General features: G+C 46.2%; 1 protein-coding gene and 1 long non-coding RNA gene across 2 annotated transcripts in view; one reads left to right on the top strand and one right to left on the bottom strand.

The window, feature by feature from the left end:
• The first annotated feature begins 233 nt into the window (after positions 1–233).
• Positions 234–15,407, top strand: part of LOC309389586 — a 51,638-nt gene continuing 36,464 nt past the window's right edge. Inside the window, exon 1 of the long non-coding RNA XR_014174967.1 lies at positions 234–1,701. This is a non-coding gene — a long non-coding RNA (uncharacterized lncRNA). The remainder of the gene's footprint in view (positions 1,702–15,407) is intronic.
• Positions 504–15,407, bottom strand: part of LOC309389570 (bactericidal permeability-increasing protein-like) — a 38,491-nt gene continuing 23,587 nt past the window's right edge. The window contains exons 12-15 of the mRNA XM_081948109.1: positions 10,280–10,322; positions 9,416–9,479; positions 3,597–3,673; positions 504–2,534 (exon numbers count right to left, since the gene is read on the bottom strand). Coding sequence (XP_081804235.1) covers positions 2,496–2,534; positions 3,597–3,673; positions 9,416–9,479; positions 10,280–10,322 — 223 coding nt within the window. The 3' untranslated portion in view covers positions 504–2,495. The remainder of the gene's footprint in view (positions 2,535–3,596; positions 3,674–9,415; positions 9,480–10,279; positions 10,323–15,407) is intronic.

Raw genomic sequence — 15,407 nt, 5'->3', positions numbered from 1 at the left:
TTCCCTTCTCCCTCCCTCCTTCCTTCCTCCCCTCCCTCCTTCTCTCCCTTCCTTCCATCACTCCTTCCTTCCTTCTTTCCTCCCCTCCTCCTTCCATCATCTCGTCCCTCTCTTCCTTCCTTCCTTCCATCATTTCTTCCTTCCTTCTTTCCTCCCTCCCTCCGGTCTTCCTTCATTCCTTCCTACCTTCTCAATATTTTCCTTCTTTCCACATGAAAGCCTTCCTTCCTTCCCTCCATCCTTCCTTCCTTCCTGTCTTCCTTCCTCTTTCTGTTCCTTCCCTTCTCTCTCCTCCCTTCCTTTCCTCCCTTCCGCCCATCTAAAAAGAGAGCTTTAAATCAGAGTTGCCCTAGGTTCAAGAGTTTAGTTTTCAGCAAGAAAGATTCGTAGAGAGATGTCAATTTCTCTAATCCAGCCATGAACTTTGGAGATTCTCCTGTTTCACCTTCTGTTCCAAGCTGATAACCCCCAGGAGAGATTCCTCTAGCATCCAAGAAGCGAGATTTGTGCCTGCCTCTCTGGCCTTTTATGAGTTTCACTCCAAGGAGTGAAAGTGGCAAGCCATGCTCTTACACCTGCTCCCAGATTTGACTTACATTCATCCACACAAAAATTCCCAGTCCAGGTAAACAGCTGCACTCAAATCACTCTCAACCAGGGGTGAAATTCAGCAGGTTCTGACAGGTTCTGGAGAACCAGTAGCGGACTTTTTGAGTAGTTCAGAGAACTGGTAGCGGAACGTTTTGAGTGGTTTGGAGAACCGGCAAAAGGCACCTCTGACTGTCCCCTGAGTGGGGAGAGAATGGGGATTTTGCAGTATCCTTCCCCTGCCACGCCCACCAAGCCACACCCACAGATCCGGTAGTAAAATAAATTGAATTTCACCACTGCTTTCAACCCAAGACAACCGGGTCTTTGGAAGACTAGAAGTCATGATGGAGTTAAAGGAACAACAAAACTTTGCTGGTGACAATGCACATTTGCTCTTTTACACACACACACTTACACCTATTTACATCTTCCCCACCTAGGCAGCCAGGCACTAGTTGTCTAGTATTTATCTGCAGTTGATTTTTTTAATTATTATTTTGAACCAGTCAAAGGTGCAAAAGGTTGAAAGAATGGGCAAACATAAAGGTTAACTCCAATAGAAAAGAACATTTGTATCTGTGGGCTGAACTGTAGGGTCCCTGGTGGTCTCTGAGCTTGGTGGCTTTCTGGCAGACGTTTCATGACCTAGCTAGGTAACATCATCAGTGCTAATAAAGAGGGAGGTTTATGGAATGGAGGAAGAGGATTATGGGTTCCTTAGTATTCTCTGAGCTGGGGGGTTTTCTTGCTGATGTTTCGTGGCCCAATTAGGGTCATCAATGCTAGAAGGGGAGGTGGAGAAGAGGAGGAAGGGGGAAGAGGAGAAGGAGGAGGAGGAGCTGTGGAGTCCTTGGTTTTCTCTGAACTTGATAGTTGTCTTGCAGGCGTTTCATCACCCAACTAGGGAACATCATCAGTGCTAGAAGGGAGCGGGGTTTGTGGAGAAGAGGAGCAGGAGGAGGAGGAGGAGGAAGATGCCTGGCGGGAGGGGACATCTTCCAGAGAGGACAATTAACCAATGGAAGAGCTTGCCTCCAGAAGTTGTGGGTGCTTCATCACTGGATGATTTTAAGAAGAGATTGGCCAACAATTTGTCTGAAATGACATAGGGTCTCCTGCTTGAGCAGGGGTTAGTCTAGAAGACCTCCAAAGTCCCCTTCCAGCTCTATTTGGATCTATTGGTCCTTGGTGCTCTCTGAGCTTGGTTGTTTGCTTGCAGGCATTTCATTACCTAAAAAGGTGACATCATCAGTGCTAGAAGGGAGCGGGGTTTGTGGACAGAAGAGGAAGAGGAGAAAGAGGAGAAGAAGGGGAGGAGGTGGAAGATAAGAAGAAAGAAGGGGGAGTTTTCTTGGTAGTTTTCTTGAAGAGGTTTCATGACCCAGCTAGATAATGTCATCAGTGCTGGAAGGTTGTGTAGAACCTAGTTTAATGATAAAATGTCTGGAAGGAAACCACCAAGCTTGGAGAGGGGGCCCAAGGACCCCATGGATCTGCTGACCCTGACTCGACACTACTTCCTCCTGCCTGACCCCAGGCTCTTTGTCCAGGGACAGCAGACCAGGTAATGTCCAAAGGTATGGAATCCATCTACTTGCAACCTTTGGCCAAAGGGGCCGGCTGGGAAAGGAAGACATTAAGAAAGAAAATGGCCGTTGGAGTGGCCTTCCCCAACCCGGAGCCCTTGAGATGCCCTGGGATTACAACTTCCATCAGGCTTCAAGCGACTGTAGCAATGGTCCTGCGGGTTTTGCGGGGAGGAGGAGTGGGGGGATTCCATGCTAAAAGGGCTCTTCCTGGAGGAAGTTCTTCAGAAGTCCAAACCGAAGTCCAGTGGAACCAGAAGTGGGGATAATATTCCTCCATTTCCTCCTCTTTTTCTCCGTTTCTCCTGTGCACCTTCTCTATTCATAGCGCACGTCCGATGCAAAAACCAGAAAACCCTGCAGAGAGATAGAAGGGAAAGGTTTACTCATCTTTCTCCGTGTGTGTGTGTCTCCATCCCTCCTTCTCTCCCTCTCTCTTTCTCTTTCTCCCCACTCTCTCTCTTTCTTTCTCTCCCCCTCTCATTCTTTCTATCTTTCTCTCCCCCTCTCACTCTCTCTGTCTCTCTGTTCTCTCTCTCTCTCACTCATTCTTTCTATCTTTCTCTTCCCCACTCATTCACTCTCTCTGTCTCTCTCCTCTGTCTCTCCCTCCCTCCATGCCTCCCTCCCATTTTTCTTTCTTTCTCTCTCCCTCTCTTTCTCTCTCTCATTATCTCTCTTTCACTTTCTCCCTCCCTCTCTCTTTCTTTCTCTCCCCCTCTCATTCTATCTTTCTCTCCCCCTCTTTCACTCTCTTTGTCTCTCTCCCCTTTTTGTCTCTCTCTCATTCTTTCTATCTTTCTCTCCCCCACTCATTCACTCTCTCTATCTCTCTCCTCTGTCTGTCTGACTGTCTCTCTGTTTCTCTCCCTCCATGCCTCCCTCCCACTTTTCTTTCTTTCCTTCTCTCTCCCTCTCTTTCTCTCTCTCATTATCTGTCTTTCACTTTCTCCCTCCCTCTCTCTTTCTTTCTCTCCCCCTCTCATTCTTTCTATCCTTCCCTCCCCCTCTTTCACTCTCTTTGTCTCTCTCCTCTTTTTGTCTCTCTCTCATTCCATCTTTCTCTCTCCCACTCTCTTTCACTCACCTCTCCCATTCTTTCTTTCTCCCTCTCTCCCTCCCTCTCGTTCTTGCTCTCTCTTTATGTCTCTCTCCCTCTCTCTCCCCCCCCTCTCTCCCCTCTCTCTGTGGGCAAATCAGAAAACCAGAATCCTTTTGCTACAAGGATGCAAATTTTGGTCTCCTTGGCTCAGGTTGCCCTCTCTAGAGCTTGCCTGATTTCAAAACTTCTGTGACAAAATCTGTACACCGCTAGTCCTAAACTCACAGCCGTTCCTTAGCATCCATTTGGAGACCCTTGTGGTAGGACAAAAGACAGTCTCCCACCTGTCCCACCGAACTGTCCCACCTGTCACTTACCTGGTGAGCCTGAAGGATGGGATTGGAGAGCTCCAGGTGATCCAGGAGGGGGAGGGGAAATCCTTCAGCCAGACGGGCTGGAAGAGAGAAGAAGAAACGGCATCATGTAGGGAAGCTGAAGCCTGGGCTTATCATCACCCTTCATGGTCTTCTAGTCCAACCCACTCTGCTCAAGCCCCTAGACCAGGGGTGTCCAAACTTGGGAACTTTAAGACTTGTTGTTAGATATTAGCATATATCGTAGTAAGTCTCCCCTCTGGTCCGCTGCTACAGCGGGAAACAGGTATCGTTCTGATTGGTCGAGGGGCGTACCCGATCCCTATAAAAGGGGAACCCTCCGACCACAGAGCAAGCTGGATCACTACTACTATTAATAAAGAGCTGTTAAGTCACTTCATGTCCGCAGTCTGTCTCTCGTTGCCCAGATCTAACATTGGCGACGAGGGTGGGATCGAGAGGCAGATAGGACGAAGAACGCTACCTCCAGAATCTCCGGATTTGATCCAGCCCAGGAATTCGGCAGAAATTCCGGCCGCCATATCAGATCTCCGCAGCGCGGCAAATTCAAACAGAGAAGATGGCGATGCATGCTCCCCCCGCTCCTTTCGACCCAGAAAACGACGAATGGGAAGCCTTCATGATTCGTTTCGAGTGTTTCCTCGAAGCGAACGAATACACGGGGATCACCGACGCAAGGAAGAAAAACATTTTCCTCGGCTACTGTGGAAAGGAAGTCTTCAATACGGCCAGAGACCTCACCGCGCCTACTCCAATACAGGCAGTATCATGGGCGACGTTGCAACAGGCTCTACAGACTCATTACGCGCCAAAACCTTCCCGCCATGTTTGCCGCCAGGAATTCAACACGCGGAACCAGAAGGCGGGAGAATCAATCAACCAATATGTTGCAGCCCTACGTAAAGCAGCCACACATTGTGGATTCAGAGACCTGGATGAGCAGATTATGGATCGACTCGTTAGCGGGTTGAGAGACATTTCCCTACAAAAGCGGCTGTTAGCAAAAACCAATTTAAGCCTACAGATTGTACTCAAGGAGGCAAGAGCTTCAGAAGCAGCAGACAGATCAGTGGAGACAATTCAACGCGGGTTCAACACTGACCAGCCAGCGCCAAGACACACCAAAGTTCACTACGAGGACACAAGCCCCGCCTACGAGGATCCCGAGTTCGAGGACAGTCACCTGATGCGGAGCAGTCACATGAGGCCTGGGGGGAGACCCGGATCCCGCTTGCCGCCCTGCGCAAGTTGCGGAGGGAATCACCCCAGGTCTACTTGTAGGTTCAGGAACGTTGTTTGTTCGCACTGCAACAAACTTGGGCACATCGCACGAGTGTGCCGGAGCGGAGTCCCTGCCTCATGGCAGCCACCCATGTACCGCCAACAGAAGCCCAACCCAGGGGCTTGGCGGAATCAGAAAGGGCGCCCAGAGAGAAATCCACAAGTGTATACCCAGAGAGAAAATTCCCAAAGAGCTGAGCGAGCGTATCCCCAGAGAGATTACTCACAAGGAGCTGAGCGAGCGTATCCCCAGAGAGAATACAAACAAAGAGCTGAAAGAGCGTTCTATCAAGACGCTCAACGAGAGTATTTTCAGGATGTAGACGATGAGATAGAGTTGACCCAGAGAGAGGAGTTGCGAATGTATCTCACCACAATACATCAGGTCCGCCCTAAGCGGCCAAAAAGGCTGAGAGTCACAGTCCTCTTGGAGGGCTCACCCTGCGAGCTAGAAGTTGACACAGGATCAACCCTGACGATTATTTCATGGGCATCCATGAAACAGGCTATCCCTAGCCTCAGAAAGAGCCAACTACGCGCTCCAGACGTCCTGCTACGAGACTACCAGGGGAACCAAGTCCCCATCGTGGGCCAAGGCACATTCCACATCCGTTTCAAGGACATCAAAGCCCAGTTGCCCGTGACCATCGCCAGCGCACCATTACAGAACCTTCTGGGGCTTGATTGGTTTGAAGCCCTGGGGTTAGAAGTCACTGGAATCAACGCCGTGAGAAACAGCAGCGCTGAACAGATTTTTAAGGAGTTTGAGGATGTGTTCAGCCCCGGTCTTGGTAAGTATGTGGGTAAACCAATCTCATTCAATTTAGACCCCAAAGTGGCGCCAATCCGACTTAAACCGAGACGAGTGCCTTTTGCACTCCGCCCAAAAATAGATAAGGAAATAGATAAGTTAGTGGAGCAAGGAATCCTTGAGCCGGTAGATCACGCGCGCTGGGAAACACCCATCGTGACCCCAGTCAAACCAGACGGATCAGTCCGCATCTGCGCGGACTATAAATGCACAATTAATGTCGCGCTACAACAGAGCGCATATCCTGTGCCTGTAGTACAGCACTTATTGCACTCGTTGGGGCCAGGAAAGGTATTTGCTAAGTTAGACATGGCACAAGCTTACCAGCAACTGCCAGTTGATAGCGCCACAGCGGAGGCCCAAACTATAGTGACGCATAGAGGAGCATTCAAATGCAACCGGCTACAATTCGGCGTGAGCATTGCCCCAGGATTGTTCCAGAGCGTCATGGAACGACTTTTGCAAGGGATACCGGGAGTCGTCCCCTATTTTGACGACATCTTGGTGTCCGCTGCAAACGAGGAGCAATTAAATAAAAGAGTCAGAACTGTTTTGGCCAGAATCAGAGAAAAGGGTCTCCGCCTTAAAAAGGAAAAATGCCAAATTAACGTGCCTAGCGTAGAATTCCTGGGTTATAGAATCGATGGTCAGGGAATACACCCCACTTCAAAGAAAATTAAGGCGATCCAGGACGCCCCCACACCACGAAATCAGACCGAGTTGCAGGCCTTCCTCGGGTTACTTAACTTCTACAGCGTTTTTCTGAGGCAGAAGGCGACCGTTGCTGAGCCACTACACCGTCTACTCCAGAGGAACGCACCATGGAAATGGGGACGATCCGAAGCTGCAGCTTTCGCCGGGGTAAAGCGCCTGCTCACCACTGACTCACTGCTTGTCCAATACAGCCAGACCCTACCGCTGGTATTGACCTGCGACGCATCACCTTTCGGAGTTGGAGCAGTCCTCAGCCACAGGATGCCCGACGGAAAAGAAGCACCCATCGCCTTCTACTCCAGAACTCTTTCATCGGCCGAAAGGAATTACAGCCAAATGGACAGGGAAGCGCTGGCTGCTGTAGCTGGAGTAAAGCGTTTCCACGAATACCTCTACGGCCGCGATTTTGAACTAATTACAGATCACAAACCGTTGTTGGGACTTTTGGCAGGAAACCGCCCCACCCCGGTCTCCCTTTCTCCACGCATGACCAGGTGGACTGTTTTCCTGGCTGCGTATTCATACAAATTGATTCATCGACCGGGCTCCACTCTCGGACACGCAGACGCACTCAGCTGTTGCCCATTACCTGACATTCTGCCAGACCCCACTCCAGAAGTACGGGTATTGCTCATTGACTGTTTGGACTCTGGACCGGTTTCTTCATACGACGTTGCAAGGTTCTCCTCTAAAGACAATGTAATAAAGCAAGTTCAAACTTGGGTTTGGAGGGGGTGGCCGAAGGGAAACGTGGGCCCGGAATTCAAAATGTTTTGGTCAAAACGGGACGAACTCTCAGTGTTACAAGGTTGTTTATTGTGGGGGGATCGAGTTGTTATTCCGTATGTTTTACGTAGGAATGCATTAGATGCTTTACATGTGGGTCATCCGGGGATTGTTAGAATGAAGGCATTAGCAAGAAGTTACATTTGGTGGCCAAACATGGACAAAGAAATAGAGGAGTGGGTGGCCACTTGCGACCCATGCCAGGAATCGAGACCAGCACCCCCGGAAGCGCCCGCCACAGAATGGGAGAAACCTAAAGCACCCTGGTCGCGAATACACATCGACTTCGCAGGGCCATTCCAAGGTCAGACTTTCCTCATAGTTGTGGATGCATACTCAAAATGGCTAGAAGTAGTCCTAATGACTTCGACCACGGCAGAGGCAGTCATTAAGGTTCTACGGCGACTTTTCGCCACTCATGGCCTGCCCGACCTCCTGGTCTCCGATAACGGGCCCCAATTCACGGCCATGCATTTCGAAACGTTTTGAGCAGGTCAGGGAATTCGGCATGCCCTCGTCGCGCCATTCCATCCGGCATCAAACGGACAGGCGGAGAGAATGGTGCGATTCGCAAAAGAGGCCCTCGCTAGGATGGGTCCAGGTGATTGGCAAACACGCATTGACCATTACCTCCTAATTCAGCATATTACACCAAGCACAATGACGGGTAGGAGTCCCGCTGAACTACTCATGGGCCGCCGTCTACGGTCTCACCTGGACCGTCTTCACCCAAATTACTCTGCCACAGCTCCCCCAGACTCCACAAGCAAAATTCGGTCTTTCAGCATAGGGGATTCAGTATACGCCCACAACTATGCAGGGGGAACATTGTGGATGCCGGCAAAGGTCATTGGCATCACGGGTCCACGATCGTATCTGCTGGAACTAGAAGATGGGCGGAACTGGAAAAGGCACATCGATCAACTTCGGGGTCGCCTAGCACACTCAGACCTTCGAAACGAAGACGAGATTTTCCTGCCTACAGAAAGTCAGCCACGCGAGAGCCCCATCATAGAAAACTACGACACCTGCGAACCAAGCTTGGAACAAGAAAACACGCACGAAGCAGAGCAAACCCCAGACAACGCAACCGAGCAGACTCCAGAACGCCCTAGCAACGAAGGCACAAAACCTCCCGAACGTGAAACAGGAAAAGCACCCGATCCTGCAACCACTTCTAACCAACCCGAACTACGACGCTCCTCCCGAGCAAGACAAACACCGACATACCTAAAAGACTATGTTACCTACCGCAACGTTCCATCTAGGAGGGGAGGGGTGTTAGATATTAGCATATATCGTAGTAAGTCTCCCCTCTGGTCCGCTGCTACAGCGGGAAACAGGTATCGTTCTGATTGGTCGAGGGGCGTACCCGATCCCTATAAAAGGGGAACCCTTCGACCACAGAGCAAGCTGGATCACTACTACTATTAATAAAGAGCTGTTAAGTCACTTCGTGTCCGCAGTCTGTCTCTCGTTGCCCAGATCTAACACTTGTGGACTTCAAGTCCCAGAATTCCCCAGCCAGCCATGCTGGCTGCGGAATTCTGGGAGTTGAAGTCCATAAGTCTTAAAGTTCTCAAGTTTGGACACCCCTGGTCTAGACTATCCTGGAGAAATGGTTGCTGGAGCCCCCACAATCTCTGGAGGGAGGGAGCCACTGATTAATTGTTCCCACTGTCAGGTTGCTTCTCTAATGGCCTGTTATTTCTCCTCCAGAGTAGAATACAGAATAACAGAGTTGGAAGGGACCTTGGAGGTCTTCTAGTACAACCCCAGCTCAACCAGGAGACCTTATACCATTTCAAACAAATGGCTTTTCAATCTCTTCTTGAAAACCTCCAGTGTTGAAAACCTCCACAACTTCTGAAGGCAACTTCCATTCCACTGGTTAATTGTCTTCACTGTCAGGAAATTTCTCCTTAATCTCAGGTTGCTTCTTTCCTTGATTAGTTTCCATCCGTTGCTTCTCGTCCTGCCTTTTGGAGAACAGGTTGACCCCCTCTTCTCTGTGGCAGCCCTTCAAGTACTAGAAGATGCTCTCATGTCTGCCCTGGTCCTTTTCTTCATTAGACTAGACATACCTAGTTCCTTTAATCAATCATCGTATGAATTGGCCTCCAGACCCCACGAGAGTCTTTGTTGTCCTTCTTTGAACTCTGAAATAATATTATATGAAAGGTCTCTTTTGACTTTACAACGTCCTTACCATTCATCTGTGGAATTAGGATGCTGGTCGTAAGGAAGTTTAAGAGGTATTCCAGCATTTGTACCTGCATGTTGGGAGAGAAATCCAGAATCAGAAAGCCAAATGAACTTGATTGCTTCTCCTCCTTCAATGGGAGATCCTAGATCCATAGGGCCACCCCTGCCTTGGCTTGTAGACCCAAAGGCACCGTCCTTCTGGCCAGTGTCCCACCCATACTGGACCCACCAGAAGGGCTGAGTCCATCATCAAGTCTTTGGGGAAGGTCCTGAGGAGAAGGTCTTGAGGAGAAGGATCTAACCCAAGAGGAGAAGGCAGGTGTCAGGCCTGCAGCCATCTTTTCTTTTGGATCTTTGGCCTGCCACCCTTTCTATTCTTCTACTATGCATTTTCTATTGTGGGAAAATGGGAGGGGGGGGGATTGTACGGAGTTAGATGGTATGTAGCCACAACAAAATTCTTTCTAGAAAGCCAAGGTCATCCTTTGTCCTTTCATCTCTGCACCTGACTGGAACTGGATCGGTGTACGCTGTCTTTGTGGAAGTGGGAGATTGGCCATGGGATGGACTTGTGGGTGTAAAGCGGGGGGGGGGGGGGGGCAAGATCTTGAACTTTCAACTGGGTGGGGAAAACCGGGAAGCTTTCAGATTCGGGTTTTCCCAGATGAGCCAACATGGATCCCCTAATCAATGGGAACTTTGAGGAATCCTTTGCCTTGGGCTCTGATTTTCTTTTGGATGCTGCTTGGGACCCTGGCAACAGGATGACCCCTGTGTGAACTGGGTTTCTGGCTGGGACCTCAAGAAAACTGGGAAGGAGGGAGAGTAGGCATTCAGGCAAAAAAAAAAAAAAATCCCTCTGTCTTACCGAGAAGAACCCAACATCTGAGTGCTTCAAGGAGAACTTCAACCTGCAGAAGGGACAGACAGAGTAAAGTGTTGAAATCCATCACATGATAAAGTTCTAGCCTAAATGTCAGGCCTGCCCCAGCTCAGGTCCTTAGGAAAGGAAGAACCTCGACCCCATTTAGCTGAAGAGATGGACTTTTTTTTTTTTTACTAAGGTTAAATGGCTGCAGTGAAGAAAAGCTGGATCTGAACATTCCTGTGCAAGGTTACATTTTTTCCCCATTCCCTGGCCCTCCTCCTTCGAACAGTGTCCAATGGAATTCCTTTTCGTTGCTCTGGACATGTCTTGGATGATTGGCACCACCATGCAATGCTGTTTTGCATTCTGTTCTCAGGCCAGATGTCCTTGAAGGCTGGATTGACACCTCTGATTTCCATCAAGGCTGTCCACCCCCACCATTTATTTATTTATTTGATTTGATTTCTAGACTGCCCCCTCTCCCCGAAGGGACTCGGGGCGGTGTACAGGTACCAAATTAAAAACCATACAAATAATCATAAATATAGTTAAAATCGAATTAAACTTTAAACCCCTGTACAAATTTATAAAAATTAAAAACTTAGCCTAAGACCAACCCGTGAAATTTAAAAATACAGACTGAGGTGGGAGAGCTGGAATTAGGCCAAGCCGGCTAGATTAAACAGGTGGGTTTTGAGCTTCTTACGGAAGGAGCGGAGGTCCGTGGTTGTTCTAATATCAGGGGGGAGGTCATTCCAGAGGGTCAGGCCCATCACAGAGAAGGCCCTTCCCCTGGGCATCGCCCGCTGGAACAGCCTAGTGGACGGCACCCGGAGGAGTCCCTCTCTGTGTGAGCGGATCGGCCGGAGGGATGTGTGTGTTTAATTTTAATTTCTCTTTACACTCCCATTCCCATCTCTACCACTCTACATTTCATTACCCCCCTCCTCCCCCCCTCCTGGCATTTTAGGATAAGATGTAGAAGCTGAAGGTGGCAGATCTGACGTTGAGCCAAGTTAGGAGGTGACCAGGCTGAGCTCAAGGGAGGAGGGATCATCAAACGTGTCAACAGTCTTGAGGCCCTTCGTGCCCACAAGAGATCTAAGCCCAGCCCTCCTTGAATTCCGTTGATTTTTATCTTCCACCAGTTTGCTTTGACCGTTTAGTAGATCAGATTCTTGTAAAGAGCTTTAGCATAAAATAAACCTATGTATCCATTTGAACCCCGTGGATTCTCCTGATCTGCTGTGCTTGATGTTAGTGGAATGGCCCTCCCTGGAAGTCCTTTGCAAGGGTGCTGAAGCTGAACTTGGAGAGACCCCCCATAGTTAGGCTAAGGAGGTGAGCATTAAGTCATGACCCTTTCCAGAGCTCTATGGATGTCACAACAGGTTGCAGGTCAATCTTATAAGCCGTTGCAGGTGGGCCTCGCGTTAGAACCACAAGTGAGTCCAAAACTCAATTTTGAACAACTAGCCTTGAAACAATCTTGAATTAAATACACTCAACATCGTAAAAATGGTGGTAGATTTTAGGAGAAACCCTCCTATACTACCTCCTCTTACAATACTAGACAACACAGTATCAACAGTAGAGACCTTCAAATTTCTAGGTTCTATCATATCTCAAGACCTAAAATGGATACCTAACATCAAAAACATCATCAAAAAAGCACAATAAAGAATATTCTTTCTGTGCCAACTCAGGAAGCTCAAACTGCCCAAGGAGCTGCTGATTCTGTTCTACAGAGGAATTATTGAGTCTGTCATCTGCACCTCCAAAACTATCTGGTTTGGCTCTGCAACCCAACAAGACAGACACAGACTTAGGGGCTAATTAGAACTGCAGAAAAAGCGATGACTGCCAACCTGCCTTCCATCGAGGACCTGTACACTGCACGAGTCAAAAAGAGGGCTGTGAAAATATTTACAGACCCCTCGCATCCTGGACATAAATTGTTTCAACTCCTACCATGAAAATGACGCTTATAGATAGAGCACTGCACATCAGAACAACTAGAAACAAGGATAGTTTTCCCCCGAACTTCATCACTCTGCTAAACAAATAATTCCCATGGAAGAGAGCTGACGTTGCAATGGCATGCCGTGCGATCTTGGTGTTCCGAGATTGCAGTCGAATTCCTGCCGCTGGACGGTCCATTTGGACCTAAACTGTCCCGCAGAGACGGTGATTGAGAAAGGCACCTCCTGCTGAACTCAAGGGCATCGCAAAGTCCCTGAAAGATCCAGGAATAGCCCATTTTTTCCGGTGACAGAAACACAGCTAATGAAGCTGCTGAAGTTGGGACAGCTCCGGAACGGGAAGAAAGCGGAAAGAGAAAGTGTGTCGAATTGGTGAGGAAATTTTTTTATTAGAGGAAGAGACTACCCAAGAAAAAAAATTAAGTTGAGATTGAAGACAAAGACTGTAGGTGGCGAAATTGATCTGCATTGAACTTAGTGTGTTAGCCAGTTTCTAATTTTTTTTTTTCACGGATGGAACTTTTTCAGGGGCTCCTTATTTTTTAAACTGAATGGATTAATTCTTTCTTCTTCTTTTTTCACTTTTGCTTATACCTATGGATTAAATTCTCCTTTTTTTGCTTGATTTGATTTGATTGTTTTTGATCTCCATTTAAGGTTTTTTTCTTTCTTAAGGTTGGAATATAAAGAAGATAATAAGAAGGATTATAAAGAGGGTTGTAACAACAGGAGGAAAAGCAGTTACACTGCCACTTAGAGGCTGGAGGCTGGATACATTGTTTTTTCTTCTTTCTCTTTGATCACTTGAGATTCAAGGTTCTTTCAGTTTGTTTACTGACAGTGATAGTAGGAAGAGCACAATTTGTTTATACAGGTGCCTTTTGGGAGTTCTATCACCAGCTATTGGAGGAAAGACAACATTTTGACTTGAAAGATAATAAATGAACCTGTTTGAAGTTTATTAAAATAGCCTTGAACCCCTATAGTGGCAGTGTCTGCAAAATTGAAAGAATGGCTCAGCAGGAAAAAGAAACTGTAACATTGCAAATGATTATGTTTGAAGTTCAAAATCTATTAGTTGTGACAGAGAGAATTGAAAAGAGATTGGAGAATATGGAATGCAAAACAGAAAAATCTGATGGAGAAACTGAGGATGTTTACCAAATTAAGAAAGTGGAGGACAGAGTTCAAAAGATGGAAGAAAAAAATGAGCAAGGAGATAAGAAAACTGTGGATACTGACAATAAAGTGAGTGTGGTTGGTAATGGCAAGAGCGGAATATGGAAAGGGGGGATGGATGGATTGGAACTCCTTTCTTCTTCAAAGCACAGAAGAAGAAAGGAGGGAAAAATTGACAGAGATAAGGAGAGAAATCTTGACAGAAGGACTAGCGATAACCAAAGATAAGCTGGTGGAAAGAGCAGATGTTGGGTTTCAAGCTTTTGTGAGATACGAAAGGAACAGCATGTTGCCAAGGGAGATTTATACAAGATTTATTAAAAAGTAACTAGAACATTAATGTTACAAATGGCAAGAGATATAAGACTGTACTATTACTGAAAAGATACAGGTTGATGCAATGAAAATGTATAATAAAAAATTAAGCTAAATTTAGTTTACTAGTAGTATGTATAAAATGAAGTGACAATAGCTATAGTTAAATAATGATTAATAATGATAACAATACATATAGATATATTAGTTTGATAATATGAAATTTTATATAAACAATGTATGGATATTATGAGAGGAGGTTTAAAAGCTTTATCGAGACTATGTTATAAAGATATATTGTGATTGGATAATCTTAGGATGATTTAATGGAATGTTATCATATAATCTTATTCTAGATTTTAAATATTATACATAAAAAGACGTAAAAACAATGATAGTCAAATTAAGGTCGAGATATAATAATTGTGATATACATGAATTTTATATGAAAAGCAGGTGGTGACTATGGAAGAAATGCATGGAAATACTGTAACCAACTGACACACTTTCTACAATTTGTAATGGAAGGTGGGTTTTTTTAAAATGTTTGTCCTTGTTCAAAAACAAATAAAAATTGTTTAAAAAATAGTAATTCCCTCACCACTGTCAAATTATCTATAAAGACTGTATTACTATTATTGTTTTCTTCCTTCCTAGTACTTATCTCTTTCTGCTTATGATTATAACCACGTTGCTTGTATCTCTAAATTTTCTATTGTTTTATTTGTCTCCTAGTATAATTTGATTGCTTATTAGTAACCTTTGATTATCACTAAGTATTGAGTCTTATGATTCTTGATGAATGTGTTCTATTTTATTTTTCTTTATGTACCCTGAGAGCTTATGCATCAAAGACAAATTCTTTGTGTGTCCAATCGCACTTGGCCAATAAAGAAATCTATTCTATTCTATTCTATTCTATTCTATTCTATTCTATTCTATTCTATTCTAAAACGTTCATTATTAAGCAAGACTGTCATTGAGTGACTTTTTGTCCCATTTTATGACTTTACTTGCCACAGTTGTTAAGTAACTTATTTACTTATTTATAAATAAATAACATTATTCATTTATAAATGAATTTTATTTGTAACAATTTAGTGCATGGCAGAAATGTTAGAAAGCACATCACCATTGCGTTGTCAGTGAGCAAACACGAAACGATTCACAACATTTAAGTATATCTTTTCATATGTGTGTTGTGTTATTTTGAGGGGGCAGCACATTTGCACTGATGTACAAGCTGTATACTCACTACTTGACATTGTAGCCCAGTGTCATTTTCTCAGTGTTGTCACATGAAAAGATATACTTAAATATTTACACAATTGGGGGAGGGGGGGAAGGTGCTCACTTCTGTCAGATACTGCTGTGTTCAGAAAGTTTCTATTCAATGAATCGCTTCAAGTGTTAAATTAGTGGCAGGGGTTGTTAAGTGGATCTGGCTTCCCCATGGACTTTGCTGGTCAGAAGGTCACAAAAGAGGACAACGTGACCCCAGGACACTGCCGCGGTCATAAATACGAGTCATTTGCTGAGCGTCCGAATTTTGATGACGTGACCAAGGGGATACTGCAAAGGGTTTTTTTCAGTGCCATGGTAACTTCCAGCGGTCACTAAGCAAATGTTGTAAGTCGAGGAGTACCTGAATT

The sequence above is a fragment of the Natrix helvetica genome (assembly GCF_964273705.1).
Source record: "Natrix helvetica genome assembly, chromosome: 3".
NCBI lineage: Eukaryota > Metazoa > Chordata > Lepidosauria > Squamata > Natricidae > Natrix > Natrix helvetica.
This window is presented reverse-complemented; position numbering and strand designations above follow the sequence as displayed.